Source organism: Sturnus vulgaris, chromosome 11, assembly GCF_052056855.1.
Source record: "Sturnus vulgaris isolate bStuVul1 chromosome 11, bStuVul1.hap1, whole genome shotgun sequence".
Taxonomy (NCBI): domain Eukaryota; kingdom Metazoa; phylum Chordata; class Aves; order Passeriformes; family Sturnidae; genus Sturnus; species Sturnus vulgaris.
In genome coordinates, this window is record NC_142253.1 from 21,818,029 (window position 1) to 21,843,474 (window position 25,446).

The 25,446-nt window shown below is 46.8% G+C and overlaps 1 protein-coding gene across 3 annotated transcripts in view; it reads left to right on the plus strand.

Moving 5' to 3' along the window:
* Nucleotides 1-248: 248 nt before the first annotated feature.
* Nucleotides 249-25,446, plus strand: part of FBLN2 (fibulin 2) — an 89,150-nt gene continuing 63,952 nt past the window's right edge. The window contains exons 1-2 of one of the 3 annotated variants that reach the window (XM_088171726.1): nt 249-409; nt 23,969-25,417. In XM_088171726.1, coding sequence (XP_088027852.1) covers nt 24,094-25,417 — 1,324 coding nt within the window. In that variant the 5' untranslated portion in view covers nt 249-409; nt 23,969-24,093. Of the gene's footprint in view, nt 410-10,634; nt 10,795-13,296; nt 13,415-23,968; nt 25,418-25,446 lie in introns of those variants that run through there. The other 2 variants (XM_014893502.2, XM_088171725.1) reach the window with 2 other exon arrangements.

A 25,446-nucleotide genomic window follows, 5' to 3' on the forward strand; every position in this document is an offset into this window, starting at 1 on the left:
GACAAATACGCGGATATTTTATTTCCTTGCGCTGTTCATCTTCTTTCTCCCTCTTTTTTTTTTTTTTTTTTTTTTTCTTTTTTTTTTTTTTTTTTTTTGTTCCTGTTGGTTTGAAATTGTCGAAGGAAAAAAAGTTGCTTTGTGGATGTTTTAGGAGGAGCTGTTGGTTTATTGAAAACAACTCGCTGGGTGGAGGCGAGAGCAGCCCGCGGGGCGGTGGGAGTGTTTGCAAAGCAAATGTCACTTGGCTCTGGGGGAGCTCTGGCCAGAGCGCTCCTCGAACGCGTTCCCCGAGTAGTGCAGGCTGTGAGCCTGCCGTGAGCCGCGCAAAAACCAATGGGAAGTTCGAAGGGAAGAGGAGAAAGTAAATGGCAGAGCTGAGAAAAGCGCTCTCTGCCCTCCTTTGCTGGTATGCTTGCATTTTTTGAGCGAGCGGCGTTTAAATGCACCGGGGATGGTCGGGGGGACAGGGGAGGGATGTGCTGGGGAAGTTTGGGGACCAGGCTCCAAGGATCCGTGCAGGAATGGAGCTGGCGGCCGCAGGCTCCCGGAGCGTGTGCCGGGCTGAGCCGCAGCCAGCCGGTTCTCCCCCGTGCCCTCGCCTTATCCTGCCCCTGTCGCTCAGAGCCGCCCGGGGGGGAGGTCACAGCAGGAAGGTTTGGGCACACGGTCTGCAACACCTGCAGGAAGGGCCCTGGAGATAGTGTGTGCCCCACTGGTATCGAATTTTCTCTCTCAACCTTTGGTTTTCTTTGGAAAGGAAAGTTGCCGGTATTGCCAAGTTGTATTAGCGTCGAGTTTGGTTTCTTTGCATCCACAGGCGATGGGCAGAGGGGCGGTGTTTGGAGTTGGTGTGGCTTTCTCACAGACCATCAGCACCTGAGCTCTCTCCTTTCCTGCTCCTACTCATGACACATCTGAGCTGTAGGCATCCCGGTCCTTTCAGATGCAAACGGAAGCTATGGGCACATCCCATGAATATGGCTTTACTTGTAACATACGTCTTTTAACAACAAAAACTACAGCTCATGGTATACAGTTAATGGGCATAAAATTGAGAAGATTTTGGACATAAACCCCCCTTATTAGTGGAATGGATTAAATTAGTTTTATTATTAAAGATTTTCCCCTAATGACAGAATGGAGCCTATAGATGCCAAACCCTAGTCTTTTAACTAGCTCTTCTCCCAAGTGGCGTCAGCTGGACTGTCAAAATCACTTTAAAGACAGTTATACCAGCATTAATAGGGCTATGTTGGCCTAAAAATATAATCCAAAAATCACACTCTTAATTGGCATTGCTTTGCTGGCAAAGTTTTCCCAGAGCTGCCTTACTCTTCAAGAGCCATGTTATTTTAATTGCATCAATATATTCTGTCATGAAGGCAGTGCTCTGAGCAGGGTTTATTGAGTTTAGTGTAGGGCCTGGAGCTTTAACTCCTCCACTAAAGACAAGAAACTGATGGCAAAGCTATGGAGCTCTTCATCTCTGGGAGCTCCTCAGGGGCCTCACTTCTGTGGGACTCCTGCTCTGAGTACACTGCATCAGGCTACTCTGCAAGTGATACTGGAATAAATAATAAGTAAACAGTAGCCTTGCAGTGTATCTAAATACTAGGAAAAATTGTTTTCTTTTAGTTTAAATCAGTTTTTGTGACTGAAGAGATCTCTCTTTTCTTTCCATCCATCTGTCCATCCAACCATTTTAATACTTTTCCAGTTGCATTAGATTATCATGTGATAATCATGTTATCATGTGTACACTTCTAAATTTCTCTGGTCTACTCAAAGCTGGAGCAAATGGTGTTCTGCAATTTTGTGCTCTGAGTGTAGGTGGCCTTTGAGAGGTGATGATGGGCAGAGAGTCCCCCACAGTGCTTGGTGGCATTAAAGATGACATTCCAAACAAAGCTCTGTCTGTCCTGCTCAGGCAGGAGCTTGTGGGAGGGCAACAATCACCCTCATCTCTGGGGGCTAGGGGGCGAGTGTGGCTGAGGATCAGCTGGATCTCCCTGGAAGAGGCTGGTGAGCTCCCAGAGTGCTCCTGAGAGTAGCTCCACTGCTGCACGTGTGTGAGGTGCAGCCCACCAGGCTCCCCAGGCTGGGTTTTGGGGCTCAGCTGGTGGATGGCAATGGAGCAGCAGCACAGTGAGGAGCTGGCATCGTCTGCATCTGCTCATCTGTCTCTGGCTGGGATGGAGTCTTGGTGTTGCACTACCTGGAAACCGGTTTGCTGGACAGGTCCTCAGTTCCAGGAGGGGACACTGCTGGGGCTCCCATGCTGCCAGAACCCCTCCTGCACTGCTGAAGGACATCCATTCCTCTGGATTGGCAGGAGCAGAGTGGTTACAGCCCTTCTCCAGGCTGCTTGCACTCCGTGATTTCGTGCCTTTTCTGTGTGTGCTGGAAGCTCTGAGGGCTCCTGTTGCTCTCGCTGCTGTCGTGTCTGGTGACTCGGGTCTCACAGGCTGCGTGGAGACTGTTGGGGATGGAAGGGACCTTGGCTGTCCCTCCCCTTCATCCCTGTGCCCCAGATTTTGCACTCCATGTAAACCAAGCCAAGCCTCCTGCCAACCATGCCTCTCTCTGCTGCCTTCTTTCCTTAATCCAGGGAGATGAGAAATCTTTACAGGGCTGGTCTTCTCTCTCAAACTGTTGCTTGGAAGCGTGTCCATGCCTGGAAGTTTCTTCCCATAGTTTGTGGGTACAAGCTGGGATTTAGCTGCTTCTGCCAAAACCAGAAGTGTCTCTTCCATTCTGCAGAGATGGTGGTGGCCGCTGAAGGACTTGCAGTGAGCACATGCTTTCCTCCAGCTGCCTGCTGGCTGTTCAGCAGAAGAAACCAGAGTGCTGCTGGCTGGGGCCTGCCTGCCTCTTCCATCAGCCTTTGGCCTTGGGGCCACTGTGATCTCTCACAGAGTGCCCTGGGAGCTCCCCTTCCTCCTCTGTCCCAGGGCTGAGTGTGCTGAGGTATTTTTCTTAGTTGTATGCAGATCCCTAGTGACAGAAAGAGCCATGACTCTTAATTATTGTGTCTCTTATCTCCTCTTCGATGTGCCACCAGCCCATATGTTTAGAATAAGGTTCTGATCTCATGATATGGGCTTATGCATTCACTTTTGTTTAGCTTTTCCCCCCATTCTCTTGCATTAGGAATTTGGATTTCCTTCCAGCTCACTGGCATAACATTAACCTTTCTTTCTGCTGGAAGTGACATGTTGCCTTTAATAACAGGGACCTGTATTTAATATCCCGAGAAGTCCTTTCCAATTCCGTGTTCATACAGATCAGCACTTAAACAAAAGAGCTTTGGAAAAGGGCTTTCCAAAAGGTGGTTTGTTTTCTCCTGCTTATGTTATTGTGGTCTTTCTGTTGGAAATCAAGCAGTCAAAACAAACTTAGGTATGAAGAAATGAAGCTCACTTGCGTCCTCCTGCTGAACATAACCAGAGCATGACCAGACCCTGTGAGCTGTTTTCATTCTTGAGTGTTACAAACCTAACCTATTATTCATTAAAATTAGTCTGCATTAATGACATCCTTTGGTTTGCATTAAGGCAGAGGTATATTCCTGTCTGTCCTATTTGCTGGGCAAGCTCTGTGGATGGGATCCAGAGCAGGGAGAAGTTGAAGCCCTGTTCCACTGACTTCACCGTGCAGATGTGACCTGCTCCTGCATGGGGCAGGCAGTGCTGGAGCAGAGATGTCACTGGTATTCACTGCTGGGTGCAGTGGAGCTTTCCTCAGTGTGCTCTGGTTTTTATGAATGAAGGCAGGCAGGGAGTGCCCAGCCCAGCCTGGTGCCAGGACCGCGGTGTAGGAGGGACAGGAGCGTGGCACAGCTGCAGGGACAGACGGACAGCCAGCTGCTGTGGGCTGGGCTTGGGCACCCCCCAGGAACTGCCACCAGCAGTGCCTCACACGCTGCTTTCTGGGACACAAAGGCTGAGGAAGTGCCCCTCCACACCTCGCAGACTTTCTGCCTGTTTTGGTAGGAATTTCCTCCTTTCCTCCTTCCTTTCCTCCTTCCTTTCCTCCTTCCTTTCCTCCTTCCTTTCCTCCTTCCTTCCTCAGCAGGAAACCTCTTTTAGTTTAGTTCTAGTTTTTCTCCTGACTCTGTTCACTGAGAATACCTTGGAGACAAGAGGCTCATTTTTTCCTGTATCCAGAAAACCTTTTAGTAACTGCTAACCCCTTACATTTGTACATGAAAGTCAAGAAAGGATCTTAATGCAGTTTTGTCTAGACTGGTGATGGAGAGAGAGAGAGAGAGAAAGCAATTCCTGGGGCAGGCATACATGATGTTTTGGAAATAGAAAACACAATCAGCAAAGATTATATCCCCACCAGGGCTGGCAGAAGGGGTCTTATGGGTGTTCTTAATGCACCTCACTGCAAATCCAGCCTGGTTAGCTCAAACCACCTTTGTTTTTGACTTGAATTAGCTGAGTCTGCACTAGCACAGTGAATGTTCCCTCTGTCCCTCCTGCCAGACATGTGGTGGGTGACTACCAGCCAGCTGCTGGTCCTCAGCCAGGGCCAGGAGACACTGTCTGTGTGTCCCCAGGCTGCACTCAATGAAAGCTGGGCTGTTTGGCCAGCAGCAGCTCAAGGTGTACCCCTTACACTCTGTACTGTCCTAAGTCCTCTCAGGTTGGTACCTGTCCCACAGCTCGTAGCTGTCCCTCCTGGGAAGTTCCACAGGTCCCTAGTGCTCAGGGTGGGGCCAGCTGAAATCCTTCAGGGCATCTCTGTGGTTCCCACTGGACAGGGAATGACAGACCTGTTCTTCTACCTGAGCATTTGTGAACCTCTTAGGATGATCTTTAGTATGCATGGACAGAGGTTTAGGGGTTGCCTATGTGATCTGAATTCCTTTAAGTTATAAGGCAATTTATTGTCTGAGTTTCTGTGGCAATCACATTTGAAGTGTTTTATAGGAAAGACTTCTAGGACTGCTGCTTTTCTGTGCTCTGCTTTGGGCTTTGGAGGTGAGGTTACTTATTTAAAAAAATCAAGGTGAAAGCTGGAAAAACTCTTTTGCCGGTGTCATGAATCAGATCAGAATGAGAGAATATATTTAAAACTCTGAAGTGAAACTTTTTCACAGGGGAATGTTACTTTAAATATATGTCTGGAATGAGGGAAAAAACCCACTTCTGCAAATGATTTTAAAAAAAATAATTAAATTCCACTGTTTAGAAATGACTAATTATTGTAACATGTGAGCGCTGCAGAGTTTCATCTATTCACAGTAGTATTTCAAATGATTTAAAGTTGTTTGTTCAAGGTTTGCTTTTAATATGTCATTAAATGTCATGGATTTATTCCAGCTGTCCTCCACAAATGTATCACTTGTGAAGGATTTTTGCATGGGAACAGGGTGCCAGATTTTAGTTTTGATAGCAAAACCCAATTTTGTTTTATTTTTAATCTAGTTTTTGCTTTGCTGAGTGTATTACCGGCTCTAAATGGAGTTGGCAGAGAAGATGGTAGCAGCTCTTCTGGGCAGAGTTACTGGACTGGCGTGCACCTCCTGAAACCCCCTGAGCCCGGGGTCAAGGTCCCTGACCCCACTGACCACTGCCACCCTCCCCTGCTCTGGGCTCTGCTGGCCACTGCCTCTGCACAGCTCCCACAAGCACTTCCTAATTTGCTTTAGACAAAACCAAGTGCTTTACATCAGGCCGCTAATGAGACTGTTGAAGATAATCCTGCTGCCTTTTGGGTTTGTCTCTTTCTCTCCTGGAGCGAATCAGCGAGGACTGAGAGGCTGCTCCTCCATCCACCTGAAGGAGCTGAGCTGCTGAGCCTGCCCAGCGGCTCTGCCAGCTCTGTGGAGGCTCACTTGTTATTTATTCAGTTTTCATAAACACAACACTCACATCGGATTGCATGCCATGTTCTGTTCTAATCTCATCTGCCTCATGCATGGAGCTCTGTCATACAGTCACTACAACATCCAGTCTGATGGTCCTGGGTGTAGGATCTTGGGTATGATTAATGTATAAAACTTGGATGGCCATTTGGAAAGGATATAATGTGATACAAAGCAGATTGATTTGAGGCATTTACCCCTCAGTTCTGAGCTGATTAAATAGAGTAAATGCCTCTGCTCAGGGGAACTGCAGAATGCTCCGAAACATTCATTTGCCTTTAGAGCAAAACCAAAAATGCCGTCTGCTTTCTGACATGCTGTTTGGTTCCTGGCATGGCTGCCTGCATATCCAGGAGGATATGTCCTGTGGAAAGTGTGTGTAATAATTTGTGAGCTTTTGTAAAATGCAGATGTTAACAGCAGAGTGCATGATAAGCAATCTCTCCTCACTTGTATTAAGATGTTTGCATTCTTCTCAAGGTGTTGACATAGCACACTATGCCCTGGGGTGCTGCAAGTGTCTGAATATTTAGGATGTGTAAAAGAACAAGAACATTTAATAATATCTCTCCAGTCTGTGAATATTTAGGATGTGTAAAAGAACAAGAACATTTAATAATATCTCTCCAGTCTGGGCAAACAGGTTAACTTGAGTGCATCACTTCTATTCCTGCATTTAAATAGACTGAAGTGAAGGAAACTCACTGGAGTTTACGTAAATTTACTAAAATCTCTCTTTCTGTAATGATTTAAAAAACAAATCAGCACTTTATGATGTTTGCCATGAAGATGAAGCATATGTCTAGACCGGACAGCTCATGTGTTTAATTCTTGCTTACGTTTCTGTGGTTTGGGGTTGCTTTCTCTGAGGATGGAAATAGAGGTGTGTTTGCTGTGTGTTTGTGCAGTGCTGGGCACTGTGGCACTCTAACATGCAGCTGCATGAAGTTCCATGTTGCTGCCACAGCTGGGGGATGTCTTTGCACTGGGAAAAACCTCACTAACTGAGAATTGGAACTTGATAATTGTGTTGGATCTAGATGATCTTTAGGTCCCTTCCAACCCAAACCATTCTGTGAAAGCAGGCAGCGAAGTGTGTCAGGCAAGCATGTGTGTGTTTCAGATAATCTCCACTGGGTTCAAAATGAAATGTTTCCATTTGGTTTTAAGCCTGCTTTTCTAAAACTCGTTTAAAGAGCCTAAATAACTTCTGCCATCAGTAATATTTGGGCCTTAACAAAGGACAGGACTCTCATGGTGGTGACTAAGGTGGCTGCAGAGCTGGGTGCTCTCAGGAGCAGAGCCCAGGATTTCTCAAATACACGAGTAACAACTTCCAGTTTTATCCTGATGGGTAAATCAAGCAGGTCTTGTTTCCCCATTAAAAAGAAAAGCTAATTTAAAGAAGAGAAATGCTTTCTGCAAAACATCCTGTTTTCATCTTTATTTAATTAATGGTTTTTAAGTTGCAGAGTGACTTTCATGCATCTGACCTGCCTCCCATCCCCTCCCCTTCTTATTGACACTGATACTAGGAGTATGGGAAAACTTAGACTGTTGGCAAAATGGATGGAAAATCAAATGTTTAATGTTTTGCTTGAACATTTTGTGGTTTCTCCTGAAATTCTTCGTCTGAAACAAAGGATGTTCTTTGTTCTTTATTGGGAGGCTTGCTTTTTACTTGAAAAAAATACGCAATGTCATTGTGGATTGCAGAAATTTCTACAGAAATGACATAAGGTCTCTACAAAAACATTTTTTAAGACATGAAAGAAAAGGTGACAGTTACAAACTGAAAAAAATTGACTGGTTTGATGTTTTTTGGCAGATACTTACAAATACATTCAGAGTCAAAATGTTAGTGATTTGGAAAAATCTTGAAATAGAGTAATTTCACATGACCCCCTCTTGGAAGCTTCTAGGTTTTGCATTCTTTACTCCAACACAATTCCCACTGAAGAAATACTTCAAAAAACAGAGATTATGGGTTCTTTTAAAAATGTCGTTCCTTGCTTTTTGGGTAACTGCGCTAAGTTGTGTTTATGTATCTTAATCTTACTCTGATTTATATGATCATAACAAAGCATTCATAGATTTGTTTGGAGGCTGGAAATGTTGTGAACTGAACCACAAGACAGGCAGAACTGGCAGGCCCTGGGTGCCCAGCAACTCCAGCTGGATGTGGGAGTGCTGTGGGGTCCCCTGGCCACCCCAGTCCCCAATCCCCTGGGCAGCCAATCCCCTGTCAACAGTCCCCTGGGCACCCCTGGCCACCCTATCCCAAATCCCTTGGGCACTCCATCCCCTGTCCCCTGGCCACCCCAATGCCCAATCCCCTGGTCACCCCAGTCCCCTGTCTCCCCCCATCCCCAATCTCCTGTCCCCTCCAGTCCCTTGGGCACTCCATCTCCTGTCCCCTGGCTCTGTGGCACCATGAGGGCTCCCTGTCCCTCCATACTAGTGAGCACAAAGGTCTGGGACAAGCGGTGGTGGTGATCTGAAGTGGGGAAAAAAAGGTGGCTTTGGGGTGATGTGGTGGTCACACACCTCCTGCCCTTCCAGCCAAGCTGGCTTGCACTGCCATGCCTGTGCTGTTAAATAGCTGGTAGTTGTCACTCCATGAGTATTCCTTTGTTATTTGAGAATTACTGAGACACTTAATTGGCTGTTCATTAGCTGCCTTAGAGAAAAATAAGATTTGATTAATCATCACTTCAGCAAATTATAGCCTGTTCTGCAGACTAATGAAACCAGGCAGTGAAGAGCTGGCTTCCTGCAGCAAGCTGTGCCCTGCCCTGGCTGTGCAGCCCTGCTGGCCTCACCTGGAGGGCTCGGGGGGCACAGAAGTCAGGGGTCACCAACACGAGTTGGGGTTAGGGACCTGGGCTGCCAGGGGTGTGAGGTGAGCACCACTGGGTGCTCTGGGGGGCAGTGCAGGGGCTGCCTGGGGATGTGGATTCCTTACAGTGAGACCCTGGCACAGGGTGCCCAGAGCAGCTGGATCCCTGGAAGTGCCCAAGGCCAGGTTGGACACTGGGGCTTGGAGCAGCCTGGGACAGTGGAAGGTGTCCCTGCCCTGGCAGGGGTGGAACTGGATGGGCTTTGAGGTCCCTTCCAACTCTAACCATTCCATGATTCTGTGATTTAAACACAGCCATCAACAGAGACAACTGTTGGCCTCCATTCCTAACCTTTGAGGTCACTTCACTTCCTTGCTGTTGCTTTTTTTTTGGTAAGTAATTGTAACTATAACTGATCGAGATCAAATTTCTGAGCTATGTTGAATTCATCCTTGAAGAATATATATTTTTCTCTGAAATAGTCCATTACATTATTCCAAGTTTTACCTTACTCACATGCTAATTTCAAACGTAACTGGGTTTAGTAAATTATGCAACAGGGAAGATCGAGCTCTCACCTTTGTTTTAGAATAAAGGTCAAGAGTTTGAAGACAGGAAAGCTCAAACATGCAGAATGCAGTTGTTAGAAATCCCACACAAGGTATTTGTAGATGTTAAGTACCAGGGCAAGTATTTAAAAAGCAGGTTCCTTACACGAAATTGCTTTGCTGCCTTCTGGCCAAGAGTTAAAGTTCCCCCAAAGCTTTTCTGTTTTCTGCCATTTTTGTCCTACATCTTTTCTCTTCCAAGATCCCTGACTGTTTCTTCCCTTTAATCTCTTTTAGGGGCCCTCTCTTGGCTGTTGAAGAGGAGCTCTATCTGCTCCCCCATGTGCCCAGGGCTGGTGGAAAGAGGACCAGAGACCTCTCTTCCCTTGCCAGGTGGGGCTCCCTTGGCCTCCCTGACTTGATTAAGCAGTGGCTGGGTCACTGATGATGTTGACACTGGGATTACAGGGAATTTGCTTGACACAAGCTGGGGAATAGCACAGCCCTGGTCAGTTTGTACCTCACCTTCTCAAGCCCAAACGCTCAGGAAATGCCTGTACCAGGCTGGTGCTGGTTGTTATCCCTGGAGCTGGTGCTCAGCGTTTGGGGCTGGATGAGCTGGAGTTACAGGATTTGAGGACTATTCTCTCTCTTCTCTGCACCTTCTCTGGTGCCTTTCTGCTGGGCAGCTTCACAAGGGGTGCAACTCCCCTGTTCAGAATTTGGGAAGAAGAGGCATTTCCTTCTTCTCTCAGTGTAGTTTTCTTGTCAAACGTGATGATAATTGCAAATTCAAACCAGAAACAGATCAATAACAAGAGAAAAATATTAACAGATGAGTTAATTGACGAAGTTTCGAGGCTTGGTTTTTGGATAGTGTTAATCACTAAGCTGATGGCAACACTGGAGAGAACAGATGGGACTCTTCCAGCCCAACTTGTTTAACATCTTCACTGCCAAAGATCCCAGACCAGATGCCCAGGGCTTTGCTGAGTCTTGAGGGGGCCTCACCAGAGCTACCTCAGTGAAGAGCCGTGGCTTTGGCCATGGGGAGGGTGGTGGCCCCAGCACTGTGGTGGTGGCCCTCAGCAGGGAGGGCTGGCCCCCTCTGTGTTGGGACTGGGGTCCCTGCTGCACCAGGCACCCAGGGGAAGGCAGACAAGAGCCTCAGCAGCCCCTGGATGCCTCCGGGCTCTGGGAGGGGAAAGGAGCTGTTCCAGGGTGGGGTGGAGGGGGCAGCCCCAGCACTGCCCTGGCTGTACCTGGGTCAGGCAGCCCTAGGCTCAGCTTTGAAATGTGAAGCAGCTTCCTTAAGCTTTGCAGGGGGTAAAAAGTGAATTAACCATATCATAGGCACATGGTACTTCCCTGCTCAGATTACACTACAAAATCTGGGCAGTTCCTAAGATAGAACTAGAGAAGGGGATTTGGGAGTGTGAGCAGCACTTGGAGCAGAGCACAGCTGACATGGCTGGGAACAAAAGGTGACAGGAGAACTCGCCACATCTGCATTGCTGCTCATACACAGGTCAGCAGAAATCTTTCATAACTGGACATTTGCTGCAAATTTGCTGGAAGGAGTGTAAAATAACTTTGAGTGCTGGCTTTGCTTTGTGCCTTGTGTTCTGCTATTTGCAGAGCTTGTATCTGGCTGGGTTTCACTTTGACTTTTGTACTTTGTTTTCCAGATTTACTTGTTAACTGTTCTTTAGGCTCTAAAGCTGTTGTTAAATATCTCCAGTTTGATGCAGTTAAAGACTTAAGTAGAGAGGGGCGGGTTTGCTTTGTTAGTTAAGGCTGCTAAAGCTCCGTCTTGGCTGCTCGTGGACAAAGCTTTTTGCTTTTTTGCAAAATGCTTCATAAGCAGCACATGTGTTTGTGCTATTAGTCAGATCTTCATGGACTTTTTCTTTTTTGTTGTTTTCTCCCCAAAGTGAGCTTCTTACAAAAACAATTATTTTCAATGCCACTTCTGGCCTTTTGAGTGGGAATTCAAAATTTTACCTCACAGGCTGGAGCGAAAGTTAGGTTTGTTTTTGTTGATGCAAGTCAAGGAGTAGCAATGATTCACTGTGACAGGCTGAATGTGAGCCATATGAACCGAGCTGCACCGGCATAAAGGAGGACTGTGCTGCAAAATATCTCCAAGTAATTTAGATTTTGACACACTTACCACTTCTCAAGTTGCATTTCCCCCTCTCCTTACACTCCTGCCCTTCCCCCACCGTCCAGGATCTGATGTGATGGAAAAATATAGGCATTGTCTCTGGGATTAGGAATGACTGGGCTAAAAGTGCTTTGCTTCTTCAGCTTTTATTATTGCGGTGTGAGAGCTTCCCAAGGAGATGGTAATGATTATATACACTTCCATACAGGGTCCTTAGTGATGACTTTCTTGGCTGAAATAATTGAGTTTTGAGGTGATGGTTCCCTGGGAGCGGTGTCCTTGTGACGGTCCGGGCAGGGTTCCTGCTCCCTGGGGTGGGAGTTTCACGGATCTGCTGGAGCCCAGCTCCCACAGCTGTGGGTGACAGGGGACAGGAAACCCCAGGAACTGGGCATGGGGCCACTGTGTCCCACTCTGGGGCAGCATTCTACAGAGCCATTTTCTTCCAGTTAAATACCATTGATTTCTTCTGTGTGTGTTTTGGGATTTTTGCTGTAATTCTCTTCCCTCCCCCCCCCCCCCCCCCCCCCCGCTTATTCTGTGGTTTTCTTGTATGAATGGCAAATAAAGGCTGTTTTAGTGTTGACCCAGATGATACATACTCATAGCAGGACCTTATGTCCAGCCTTTTTGTTGATTAAATGTTGTAGCGTTGGGGTGTAGAAAGGAATGGCAAATGGCAGTTAATTTCTGGCTGGGTTTTCTTACTCGTGAATGAAAGGCAGAATGTGGAGCTGTGTGTGAGTGCAGTAAGTGCAATATCTATAAAATAAGACATGTTTTAATGGCTCTTAAACTTGAAGATTGAATTCTGTTCTCTTAGGAAGCGTATCCTGCAGATACAACAGACACACACTGGGGGAAAGGAGAACAGGATTTGGTGTTGCAGTGAATTTGTTATAACCCAGTGGCCCACTCTGAGTCTTTCTCTCCCTGAAGTTATTAAACAGGATTCTGCTAGAAGTGGGGATTAAACCAGACGTTAAGGTCACATTGTGACCCACCTTTGCTATTTAATGTCAAATGGGAAGTCTTAAAAACAAACGAAAAATAATACATTGGATACTATTTTTAAGGCAAAACCTCAGCAAAATGTCTGTCATCAGGTTCCAAGCGATGCCTTGCTTCACTTTAACAATGAGCTATCCATTATATGGTCTTAATTTATGGAATGTTAAACAGTTTCTGGCATTACTGTGCCCCTGCAGGAAGAACAGATGGTACTTTTGAATGAGTTTTGCTATGGGATAAAATGTTCCAGGTCTTCAGCAGATCATATCCATCTGTAAGAAAGGAATAGATAGCATTTGTGTAAAGTAAACAAGATAAAGGCAAACAGCTCAAAATCTCCTACTGAAGTGAAAACCGTGCCTGTGGACTGAGGTGGTAGTACAGATTGGAAGGTAATGTGGAAAGGTACTGCTTAGTATTATTTTAAAGGCAAACACTTACCTTTGGGAAACATCCCAAATGGGAAATATCCTTTATCAGGCCTTGGGAGGCAGTGGTCAGGGTGTGACGTGGTCAGTGTATACTGACAGAAGCCTGTGTGTAACAAGAGCACGTTATTTTTATATAATGATTGATTTATAGAACTTTGGCTCTCTGAGAAGACCATGGAAACTATGAAAATTCAGATCTTGACAATCCTTATCGTGCCCATGTGTAATGTGGCCACCCCCACATGACTGAGGAGCATCTCTGTTGGGATGCACACCTTGCACCCTTCGTAGAAATTTGTCTTGTAAGTGAAGCAGAGGATTGGCAGAATTGTGAGATGTTGCACCACTTTCCTCTCCATTCCTCTGGACGACCAGGAATTGCTGGAATGATGGAATTGATAATTTTTTTCAGGGATCTGCTGGGATTCTCCCAGTTGACCTCCAAGGGAATGACTGCTTTCTCCTCCCTGGCCTGTGCACTGTTGTGGTCCACATCTGGTGAAGGAATATCCCATTCAGTTTGGGTGCCTTACTACTCTGTAAGTTTTATTCATATTGCCCATTGAGTTCTCTTTTGCAAAGCAAAAAATCACAGGCTCTGCAGCTTTCTCTACCCCAAAATAAGGTAATTAATCATGTAAAGTCTCTATATGGTGCACGGTTGTGGAGTTCCCATCCCTGGAAGTGTCCAATGCCAGGGTGAGCAATCTGGGGTAGTGGAAGGTGGAACTGGGTTATCTTTAAGGTCCTTTCCAGCCTGGGTTTCTGTGGTAGAGCTCATAGCAGAGGGACCATCCATCCATCCATCCATCCATCCATCCATCCATCCATCCATCCATCCCAAACAGTTTATCAGGGGTATTAATTGCTCTCTGAAGTCTTACTCACCCTTCCACTGATTGTAGAGAACCTCATCAGCAAGGTGGCTTATAGAAAACTGATGTTCAACTGCACCAGTGACATTCTGAGAATTTAAACTCCCGGAGCTCTTTGTTCTGTTTTTGTTCTTTTGCTTTGGGTACCCAGGATTGTGGTATCGGCCCCTTGCTTTCAGAATTGAGCCTATGAAATGAAAGTAAGGTTTATTACTAAAATCCAGAGCCAGGCTGCAGCTCAGTCAGCTGGGTGTGCACGTCTGACTGGGCTGCCAGAGCGTTTCCATCACGGCGGGGTGAGGCAGGGTCGTGCCACAGGAAAGCTCCCTGCAGGTCCCTCAGCCCAGCCTGGTAGAACACTGACAGGGCAGTCTGCAAAGCTGAAATACCTCCCATTTCACCTCCTCTGCTCTCCTTGTTGGGGTTTTTATCCTTCTTCTGTTGTTTTGAAAACCGAATATTCTGTACCCTTGGGAGACTTTATTTCGTCTCTTGTGTTAGTAACTTTTCCATCTTAATTTTCCTTCTCAGTCATATGCTGGACTGTGCATAACTAATAAGGAAGGAGGGACTACAACCTCATTGTTTTTCTGTCGTAGTAATTATTTATTCCCCCTTGAACTAATTATTTACTTCCTCTGGTATTAATTATCTTTACAGTTATAGGATTTCCTCAGCTGGAAAATAAAATAGTTTCCTTCCCTTCCAGAAGATCATTGACCAAAACATAAATACATATTTTAATGTGCCAAGACCATTGTTCATACTAGTCAATACCACTTTAGGTGGAGTATTGTTTGATGTGATGAAAATCATATTGAATTTACTGTTTGGTTAGTGTATTCAACAAAACCATGATGTTCAACAAAGATGATGTTAAAGGAAAAAAAAATTCTTGTTTAAATTATGTGTGTGTCCATTAGGTAACATATACAATTATTCAATCAGCATTTTTTGATAATGCAGTATCATCTGGTTTGCAGGGATTTCTATTTTGAATGTTCCACCTGTAGTTGCAAGTGATAATGGGTTTACTTGTATTGGATGATGATCAGTAACTCAAAATATTCAAGAGTCTGGGTTGCATGCTTATCCAGCAGATCATACTAACTTGTAATGTGTAATTTACAAAATAAACAAGAGTTGCTTTTCTAATCTCTTTCTGGTTTGTAGATTGAATGTGGTGCAGAACCGCAAATTGTTCTGAACACGTGCATCTGAGGGCAGAAGCTGTCTCAGTGCATTTGGCCACTCAGCAAACTGTCACTGAGTACACCAGCTTGGGGTTCTCTGCAGAAACAGGAAAAACCCCTGCTCCTATCCCCAGGAAATTATTCTGCAAGTTAAGGTTACCCCCTGGACAGCTGGGATCTGTTCCCTTTCAAAGGAAGGGAGTCAAGATACAGGATTCCACATCTGTTGCAGGCAAAAGTGGAGGATAAACCCAAGGTGGAAGATGGAGGTGGTGCACAGGTACTTCTGTTAGCTCCACCTGGAATTATTGTTGTCTCTGCATGACGGGCTCCAAGATGGAATAGCAGAGCATGCTTCTTTCCTTTTCAGTTTGGTACCCACCAAACCAAATTAATTCCATTAGCTTTTATGGAAAGTTTGTGCAGAAACACTTTGGATTGATGGAATACATCTGTGGCTGCTGACTGATTAGCAGCATGATAGATGCAGCTTCATTTACAGGGATTTACTTTCATTCATGAGGAAAAATTGAAGGTTTCTTTCCGGCACTTCTTTGTGTTAAAACTTTTCTAAAGTGCTCAACAAATGGTAGGCTTTGATTTCCATTTGTTTAATGCTTGTGGCAATTAACATTTCTATGAGAACATTTTAACCAAGTGTTCTAGTTTTTCTTCCATTAAAATAATAATATTTTGCTTTAGCTGAAGAATTTAATTGCTAAATATAATAACCCTGATATGGGCTTTCTTTTGTCACCATATGAGAGGAAACTGTTCCCAGGGAACAGTTTCACTGCTGCTTTTTCTGGATTTTATTAATTTATAATTGGCAATATGCCTTGTGGTACATCCAGTCCATTCTCCAGATATGCTCTTGTCTGCAGTCCAGGGAGGTTGAGAAGGCATGTGCACGAATGCTGAAACAGTTCTGAGTTCCTTTTCTTCAGACCAAAGAATACGTGGGCAGATGCTCAACCATATTCAATAACTGGGCATTTTTCAATGTCCAACAGCTAGACTTTCACCATTAATCATGATAGTGACAAAGGGTGCACAGAAAAACTATTTGCTACAAACTTGCTGTATGGGCATTTTGTTTTGACACTGATTTGGAATTAATTGGCAGACTGAAGCAAACCCCTGAGTTCCTCTGGAGTCTCAAATGCGAATCCTCATTTCTGAGGCTGAAGTTCAGACGATGGAGGCAGCACTCCTCTGGCTGTGAGCAGCTCTGCCTCACAGGTACAAAAACTGTGCCAAACTGCCTGGCAGTGCCCTTCAGCTTTCCCTGTACGGAAATCGTTGTTAATTACTTCCAAATTGCCCCATGGCAGCACGCAGGGCAGGAAAGGCCACTTGCTAAGCTGTCAGTGAAATAGTAGGCTTTCTTTGGCCTAATACGGATTTTAGATGGAGGTGAGAGAATTTCCAGTTTAAACTGTTCGGAAAGAGCTGCCTGAAATAGGTAGGGAATTCTCAGATGCTCCAACCAGCACATTTCCCAACAAAAGATCTGTATTACTGTCACTGCTTAGGGTTCAAAGTGCATCGCAGAAGACTGGATTACTAAAAAGAAACAACCCAAAACTTAAATCTGCTGCTTACAGAGAGTTCTAAATAGTGTCAGAGTTCTTTCATGGAGGAAAGGAGAAAGGGGGAGAGGGGATTGCAGTGGGGGTGGGAATGACATCTCAAGTTTTGCATGCCGGTGTCCCTGCAGCAGGCTCGTTCCTTGGTGAGAGGCACTGCAGCCCTGCAGAGGGGAGCTCTGAAAACTGTGGGAAGGGGCAGGAGGCTGGAGCATCCTGGAGGGAGATTGGAGAAAGGAAACAGCGAGAGAGAAATCTAATCCAGGATCTTGGAAGGATGTGTTTGAGGGGCACGGTTATGAGATTGTGCAGGGGTTGTGCTTGAGTTACTTTTGGTGGGAAATGGTAAATATCTAAATAATGGGGAACATCTTGGAAACCAGGGATTTGTTCCTTCCTGAGAGGGAAGAGAGGAGTGCAGCTCTTTAAATAAATGAGAAAGAATTCTTTCTTTCACTTATCAGAGCAGGCTCCAGCATTGACAGTGCTCACCAGAGCCCGGAGCTGGTGCTGCCCTGTCTCCAGGCTGTCTCCACATGTGTGCGGCTGCTCGAGGTGCTGTGGAGCTCAGGGACCTGCCTGCTGCCAAAAGAGCTCTCCCTGTGCAAATTAGTTCATAACTTATGAGCTTTGACAAGTTTTTGTTGGCTGTGCCTTGGGAAACATTTTTGAGTGGCTGTTGCTGAGTTTGCTTTAATCTTTTCCCAGATTTCTTTGGCCAGTGTGGAAATAGCTGGATTATTTAATTGTGTTTTTGAGGAGTATATATAGTCACCTGAAACTTGGTGATGTAAAAAGAAAAAACATGTATCAATAGCAAACACGTTTATTTTCACTCAGTGTAAGAGTTTGGCTCCTTCTTCAGCAGAGCTGTGATCCTGGCCCAGCTGCCAGGACTTGCTGAGCCTCCTGTGCATTGTCCAGAGGAAAACCTGGCCGTGGTCAGTTTGTCAGGGATTCTCGTGGTCGGTTTGTCAGGGATCCCCGTGGTCGGTTTGTCAGGGATCCCTGTGGTCGGTTTTCCTGGGATCCCATGGTTGGTTTTCCTGGGATCCCCGTGGTCAGTTTACCTGGAATCCCCGTGGCAGAGTCCTGGGCCTGTCCCTGCTGCTCTGGTCCTTGCCCAGCCCTATGTGAGCTCCCTGTGTCCCATGTGATCCCTTCCTCTCCAGCTTCTCAGCAGCTGCCCTGCTCCCACTGAGGCACTCTGGATCTGCTGCACAGTGACTCCCAATGACAGAGAATTTCACTCCTCTGGAATCCAAGTACCTGCCCTGTTGTTTTGGGCTGGCCTGGGCTGAAGGGAAGCACTGACACAATAGCCCCAAGACATGATTGTCCCTTCCCTGGCTCTGTCATTCCCTTGGAAAAAGGCTGCCTTCGCTCTTCAGGACTTCAAAAAGCCTTCAAACGCTGCACATTCTGGAAGAATACGTCCCAGAGCCTGGTCACTTCTGTTAATGCTTGGCTACTTCAGCTGAAATACCTCGGGTGATGCTTTTCCCTTACTGCAGTGTGTCAGGTTCCTCTTTGGATTTGAGAATGGGGAACATCCTGGAGCTTCTGCAGCATCCCTGCCTGCTTCTGCTGGGAAGGGACTTCTTATCGGAGTTGTTTTGGGAAGCTGTGTGAGTTTTGATCCCATCCTGCTTTCTTCTTGTTTGTCTCCTCTTGAGTTTGCTGTTGAATTAAGTAAAAATCCTCCAGACTCCCAAATGTCCATTTTTAAAAGCTTTTCCATGAAAAGGGGGTTAATGATAACTGATTTCTTACTGAAAGCAAAGCTGAGGAAAACTGCCTGCAAAAGCTATGACTCCTGAACACAGCCTTGTTTAGCCAAGAACCAGAGCGTTGACAACTCCAGAGTGCTTTACTTTCAATAACAAAAAGCAGCTCGTTGGATTGGGATTTACCCTGAGGTTTTTCCTACCCCTCTGGTCCTTCTGCCCAACACAGGGGCTCAGCTCAGATTCCAATAATTTACAAGCAGACATGATGGGCCCTGGGCCTGAGTGTTGCATAAGAGCAGTGGTGGAAACACTTCTCCCTTTTCATTCATCCTCCTGGTGAATAGCCCTACATTCCCTCTGTGAGGAGAGCAGCAATCCAATCCCTTCCAGCAGCAATCCTTTCCAGAAGCAATCCAATCCCTTCCAGCAGCCATCCCTTCCAGTGCCTGGTGAGATCACAAGTTTCCGGATTGGGAGGGTGTGAAAGGAAGATCTAATCCATGGGCTGGCACAGCCCAGTCAGGAGTTACTGGGTTTAGGGTTTTTTTCTGGTTTTCATACAGGATTCAAACACTCTCACAAATTTCCATTTTCTCTTGCATTTAAAAGGGATTGTTTTTAAATTGTTATTTCCTTCCGTCCCCTCCCTGCTTCCTCCCTCAGTCTAAGCTGTGACCGCAGGCAGTGAGGAGCTGCTGGCAGCTGCAGCAGCCCAGAGCTCTGGCTGGGAGAGGTGTGAAAATGCTCAGACTGGGGAAATACATTCCCCTTGCTCCTCGGGATGGGTGTGCGCATGTGCTTCTGCCTGCTGCCCTGCTTTCTGCAGAGCTGTCACCGCTGTGAGAAGAGATTCAGCATCACCAAAAGGTTCACCAGCACAGAGCAGGGCTGTGTTTGGTCCCTGCTCATGCACAGCTTGAACCTGCAGAGCCAATTTCAGCTGGGTGGCACTGGGAAACCAGGAGAATTGTTCGTGGCAGCTCTGTGCGCTGATGAACTTGCTTTGTGCCAGCCCTGCACTGGCTTTCCCACAGGTTTTTTCTTTGTGTGTCTGAACCTTAGGTGTGGATTCAGGGCAGGCTCAGGGGCTGCCCCCAGTTGCAGCCAGCTTGTGCTCCTAGTACCCAGCACAGGAGGGATTGCACAGATGGCTGCCACCCTATGCTTTACATCAGCCTGGCACCTGGCCCTGCACACTTTCAGAAGCAGAAGATACAGATCAGAGCAGCATTTCTGTTACTGTCATCATCGAAAGTGGCATTTTAGTGAGGGCCTCAGAGGTGGGACAGAGAAAAGAATTGTTCTTTCTAAACCTCTTCACAGGGATCTGCAACTGGTGAAATTGCAGGTACATCTTAAAGATTGAAGTCAGTGGGTTCTCCTGCAGTGCACTGGATTTATTCTCTTTACTGCTTTTTGTTTATAAATGGCTGCCTCCTTCTTGTTCAGGGAGCATTTGACAGAATGCTGTTGCTCCTGTGGTATCTCTTCCACATGTGCCAACCTTCTGCATGTCTCTGGGGCACCCTTCACACAGAAAGGCTGTATTTGTGTGAAATCCTTGCAGGAGAGTGCCTCCTGTCACCTCTGCTTACCTAGAATAAGCTTTCTGGTTCAGCACTGAAATGAAACCATCTGGAAAAGGAATCTCCCAATAAAATGCTCCTCTTAATTTAAAGAATTTGCGCATTTAAAATGTCTAGATCTTCTGTGGGAACACACTGGTTTCATCAACATTTTTGAGTAATGCGATTGAACAATTTTAATCAAGTCAACATTCTTCCTTTTGGTTTTATGTTATGGCTTTGATTGAAGTAAATCACTTGGAGTATATTGTTTTGCAAAAAATGTCAAAATTTATAACTTTTTGGCCCCAAACCGAATTGAAATAAGCATCTTGAAATCTTGTTTTATTCCCCTGCAAGGAGACAGGAATATGATGTTTTTCAGCCAGGACTAGTTATAATCTTGATGACTGCTGCTGTTAGCCTTGGATGTCCCATAACACAGATACTGGTTTCATCTGCTTTCCTTTTCCATGAAAATATGTGCCTGCAGTAAATGCTTATTTGGACTCCTTTTAAAGCTGGTTTTCCATAAGGTCTTTACTCTGCCTATCCTAGGAATGCTTTTTGAAGCAGGAATTGAGGCATAAGGAACTGCAGCAGTGTGACCATCTGCTATTTACTGCTGCTTTACCTCACATGTTTCCATGGGGAGAATTTGAGGGACTCAGTCCAGAGCACTGCCCTTCTCTTGCATGGGCACTCCTGCTTGCTCAGGAGGCTCAGGAATGGCAACAACTTCTTTAATAATGGCCCAGTAAAACCCAGAAAAGCCAACAGGCTTGAACCGTGAGCCAAAGCAGAGCAGGATAGACGGGTTAGGAAATGCCATAATGGACATGAATGGAATTCTCCTGAGCCATGAAGCAGTGCATGAGGGCTGGCATGAGTGGCACATGGTTCCTTGCTCTAGAGCTCTGCAAAGCTTTCAACAGAGCCTTTGAAAGACTTTTATTTTAGGTGTGCAGGGCTTAATTTGTCCTTCAATGGAACAGCAAAATCAATGACCTTGGTAAGAGTGGGTGAAGGCCATTGGTGAGAGTACAAAGAACCAATTCTCATTCTAGTAAAGCCCTTGCATATTGCCCCAGTTGTGTAAAAGGACATTAAGGAAAGCATTAAAATAGTTAATGGAAACAAATTATTGCAATAACATCTGGTAGTATTAAACTCCCCTTATCCTACAGAGATAGTGCATTTTTTTTTTACCCTCTTGGTTCAGACACCTTTATTTACAGCTCCAGCTTTTGATGGCGTTCCTCAGTAATGAGCTGCTGTCTCCAGAGCATCGTTGCAGTGCTGGGGAAGGGCAGGGATCCAGAGGTGGAGCACATCAGCTGCAGGGCTGGCAGGAGCACAACTGTGTGTGCAGGGATGGGGCTCAGCAGCCATGGCTGTGCTTCCCTCAAAGATGGTTTTCTCTGTGCGTGAAGCAGAGGCTGTTTCTCTGATATGTGACTTTATCGGTTGGGGGGAGTGATGGGTGTGGGAAAGATATGGAGAAAGCACAGGGAAACGCAGCAGTTTAAATGAATAAAAAGATACTTTTTGTTGGAGTCATTGCACCAGGAACAAGGAGCCTCTGAGGAAGGAAAGTGAGCCTGGGGAAAGGGAAAGTTGAGGTGTCATTGATGGAGGAAGGGCTATAAGGATTTCAGCCTTATCAGTTAAGCTTGAGAACCCAAATGCTGAGGATTGTAGAAAGGGTGGGGAGCAGAAGGCACGAGGGGACAGAGTAGGGCACAGAGCAGAAAGTGAGAGAGGCAGGAGCAGGGACAGGGCTGGCCATGAGCTCTCTGGACTCTCCGTGGGCAAGAGGCAAGGGAGTAAGGATGGGAGCAGAGGAAGGAATGGTGGTGACCCAGACAAGCAGACAAACCCTTGGACCAAACCGTGGTGAGGGGGCCAGGAGCTGACAGCACAGGGGCAGCTCCTGTCACCAAAGCAGGACTGGCCTGTGATAAACGCTCAGCTGTCCTGGACACCCTCCCTGTGGGTGACGACTGCTTTCTGCTCTTAGCACAGGATCAGTGGGGTTCGTGCTGGGAGTCTGAGAGTGTCCTCAGGAGCTTTGGGGAGCCTTTACCTGGAGCTGTGCCCCAGCAGGGCAGCACAGCTGGCTGGGCTGGGGGTGTCACACCAGCTCATGCCTTACCTGTCCCTGGTACAGGTGATGCCTGGCCCTGCCCTGGTGCACACACAGGCTGTCAGACCTGTGCCCCTGACACCCAAATGGCCCATGCTGGGTGCTGGGGCCCTCTGGGAAACCTGATGTGGAAGAGAGGATATGGCCAGGGCAGAGCTGAGCTCATGTGCCTCCCCATGGGGTTTGCCCAGGGGACACATCTGCACTAAGGCACCAGGAGGTACCATGGGAGGGGATGTGACAAAATCCCTCTGTCAGCGCCTTACAGAAGTTACCTATAGTTGTTCTCCCGTTCATTATTTCCCAGTAAAGCAATGTAACAATTACAAATTTGGATTACCTGAAAAAGCTGCTGAAAGCAGGATAAATTATTAATTCCCAGGCTGCGCTCTGAAGAATTAATTTCAGCACCACATATTGAAAATTCTCCTTCATGAGAAATAGCCTGGTTTTTGAGAGCAGTGTGATTCTGAAAAAGTGAGATTCTTCGGAGCCATTATTGTATTTTCTGACAATTTTATTTTTCCTTCAATCACTCTTCTTTAGCACACTCAGCTAATATAGTCAAATTAGTTGTAGGAAACCTGCATTTGTAAGAATTCTGTCTCTGTATAAGGTACTGAAGTAATTGGGATTCCAGGGCAGAACTGTGGAAATTCTTAGCACGGTTTGTCCATATCTTATCAGAACAGGCACGCTTTCCCCACAGCCTGGCCTCTTGCCAGAGGGACTGAGCAGACTTGTTGGAAGCCCCCTTTGAATGGGAGAAGTAATCTTCCTGAATGGATTTTCTGGCACAACTCCTCTTGCGTGTGTGGTTCATTGTTCTGGGTGATGTGGCTGTATTTTACCCCCTAGATAAACATTTTAGGGTTGTTGTTTTTTTGATGATGGGAGAGGTCCTGGGAAAATAATCAGATGGCTGGTTCTATAAAATTCTATAGGCAAATTGTTTTTCTGTTGTAAGTGGTTTTCCGTGTTAATTGTGTGGCTTTATAAGCATAATTTTGATATAAAGGACAACAGCTGACTAATCCTGGAACTTTTTGATGCTCAAAAGGTGTAGTAATTAAAAAGCAAGCCATTTTCTCTTCTTCAAGGCATTTTAACAAAGTGTTATTATGCCAGTTCATGTATGTACAGATGTATATTGGGTGTTCATAGTATAGTAATTCACTAAAACGTACTGCTGGTGGTGTCAAAACTAAAAGAAGTGGTTGCCAGTGGTGGCACATCCTCAGCTGTTGTAAATGTCCTCCAGTGAAGTTGGAGTTGATCCCTCTGTGCACCACAGTCCTGCTGTGGAGCTGTGCCAACCTCTGTGAGCAGAGGATCCGGCCCTTAATATGTATTACAGGATAATTAATACGATGTGTAACCACAAACTAACCGCAACACACAAAGAAGTTCTATTTTAGCCCCGCTGGAGCAAAGAAATAACTGTTAATGCTGAAGACTGAAGTGCAAGAGATTGCACAGTGGGGGAAGGAGTCAGAAAGAAATCCAGATTTTGAGTTAACATGTGTACAGACAAATTCTCACGTCCCAAGGCTAAGTTTTGTCTATAAAAATTCCTTAAGATTTGAGTCTTTTTAATTAAAACATAAAGGATAATTATCTTAAGCTCATATCTGCAGAGGAAGAACTGTGTATTTACTTATTCTCTGCCAAAAAATCTTTTTAGCTGGAAAGATTAACAAAAAAGCATTGAAGTATAAAGAAGGGCCTTCTTTTTATTGAAATATGTATGTTTTGTCAACAGATCCAAAACAGAACAGTTACAACCATTTTTTTCTTTCTTTCTTTTTTAAAATAGGGGTGGGGGAAGCATCCAAGTCCAAACTTAGTGCCTCTAATGCTTGGAAGGCATTATGATTAATTTTTGTCCTTAGGTTTCCAGATGTTGGATTTTGTCCCAACTTTTAAAGACCTCTAATGTTTAACAGGATATGTGCTGAGTGTAGTCTTTAACAGAGTTTTCTTTCATAACTCCAGGATCTATGAGAAAAGGTAACTCAGGAAACCGCCGCAGATTCGGAGCTGAAGCCCCAGCCCTGCAGGAGAGCAGCCAAGGCTGAACGTGCGAGGTTGGACCGGAGCCGCGTTCCCTCGGGACGACGATGGCCAGGGCCCGGAGCTGGCAGCAGAGCCCTTGGGATGCCCTGCTCCTGGTGCTGCTGTGCACGGGCAGCTGCCAGGCTCAGAGGGACTGCACGGGTGCCGAGTGCCAGCCCCTGGAGAACTGCATCGAGGACGTGCTGGAGCCCGGTGAGTGCTGCGCCACGTGCCTGCAGCACGGCTGCACCTGCGAGGGCTACCAGTACTACGACTGCGTCAACGTGGGCTTCGTCAACGGCAAAGTGCCCGAGGGACAGTCCTACTTCGTGGACTTCGGCAGCACCGAGTGCTCGTGCCCCAAGGGAGGGGGCAAGATCAGCTGCCAGTTCATGCTGTGCCCGGAGCTGCCCCCGAACTGCATCGACGCGGTGGTGCCGGCAGATGGGTGTCCCCAGTGCGGCCGCATCGGCTGCCTGCACGAGGGACAGAAGTACGTGGCGGGGCACACCTTCCACATGCCCCCTTGCAAGGTGTGCCACTGCCCCAACGCCGGCGGGGAGCTGATGTGCTACCAGCTGCCGGACTGTGACACGTTCTCCCTGAACACGGCCAGCCCGGGGGACGCCGAGGACGGCGAGCCCGAGAGGCACTACGACGATCCCTACAGCTACGACCAGGAGGCCTCGGAGGGAGACAACACCCAGGTGGAGTCTCCAAAGAAGTACAGGAGTTACTCGTCCCACCTGGAGCACGAGAGCCTCAGCCAGGAGCAGGGTGAGGACTATGACTACCTAGCGGCCAGCGTGGCTCCCCCGGCGCTGGCCACGACCGACCCTCACACCCAGGCCACGGTGGCGCCCGGCCCCACCCAGGCGCCCAGGGGCCACGCCGAGTCCCGCGGGGCCACAGAGCGCGGCCGGAGGCTGCCCCGCACCACGGCACCCTCCCTCCAGCAGGTGACACACAAGGAGACGGCAGCCACCACCGGGGCTCCTCCACAGCACACCACGGCCACCACCGAGACACCCCAGCGCCTGGAAGAGCTGGAGAGGAGGCCAAAGGGGAACAAAGAGAGGCACGAGCAAGAAAGAGCCCCTCACTCTAAAATGAAAAAGCATGCCAGGAAGGAAGAGCCAGAGAACAGCATGTATCAGGGCTTGAAAGAGGTGAACTTCACAGAGCCCAGCTCAGCAAGGCCATCCCATGAGAGCCTCGAGGGGAATGATTTCCCCAAGGTGAAGTTCAGTGCAACAACCTCTCCTCCTGTGGCTCTAAAGGAAGACCGTAGCCAGTCCTCCCCAAAGCAGTCACAGACTCTGTATCGTTACCATCCTGAGGAGGATGGAGACCCCAACTCCATCCACGCTAACCCTAGGCTGCCAGAAGGTAAGAATGACTCCAGTGTGGGTGCCTAG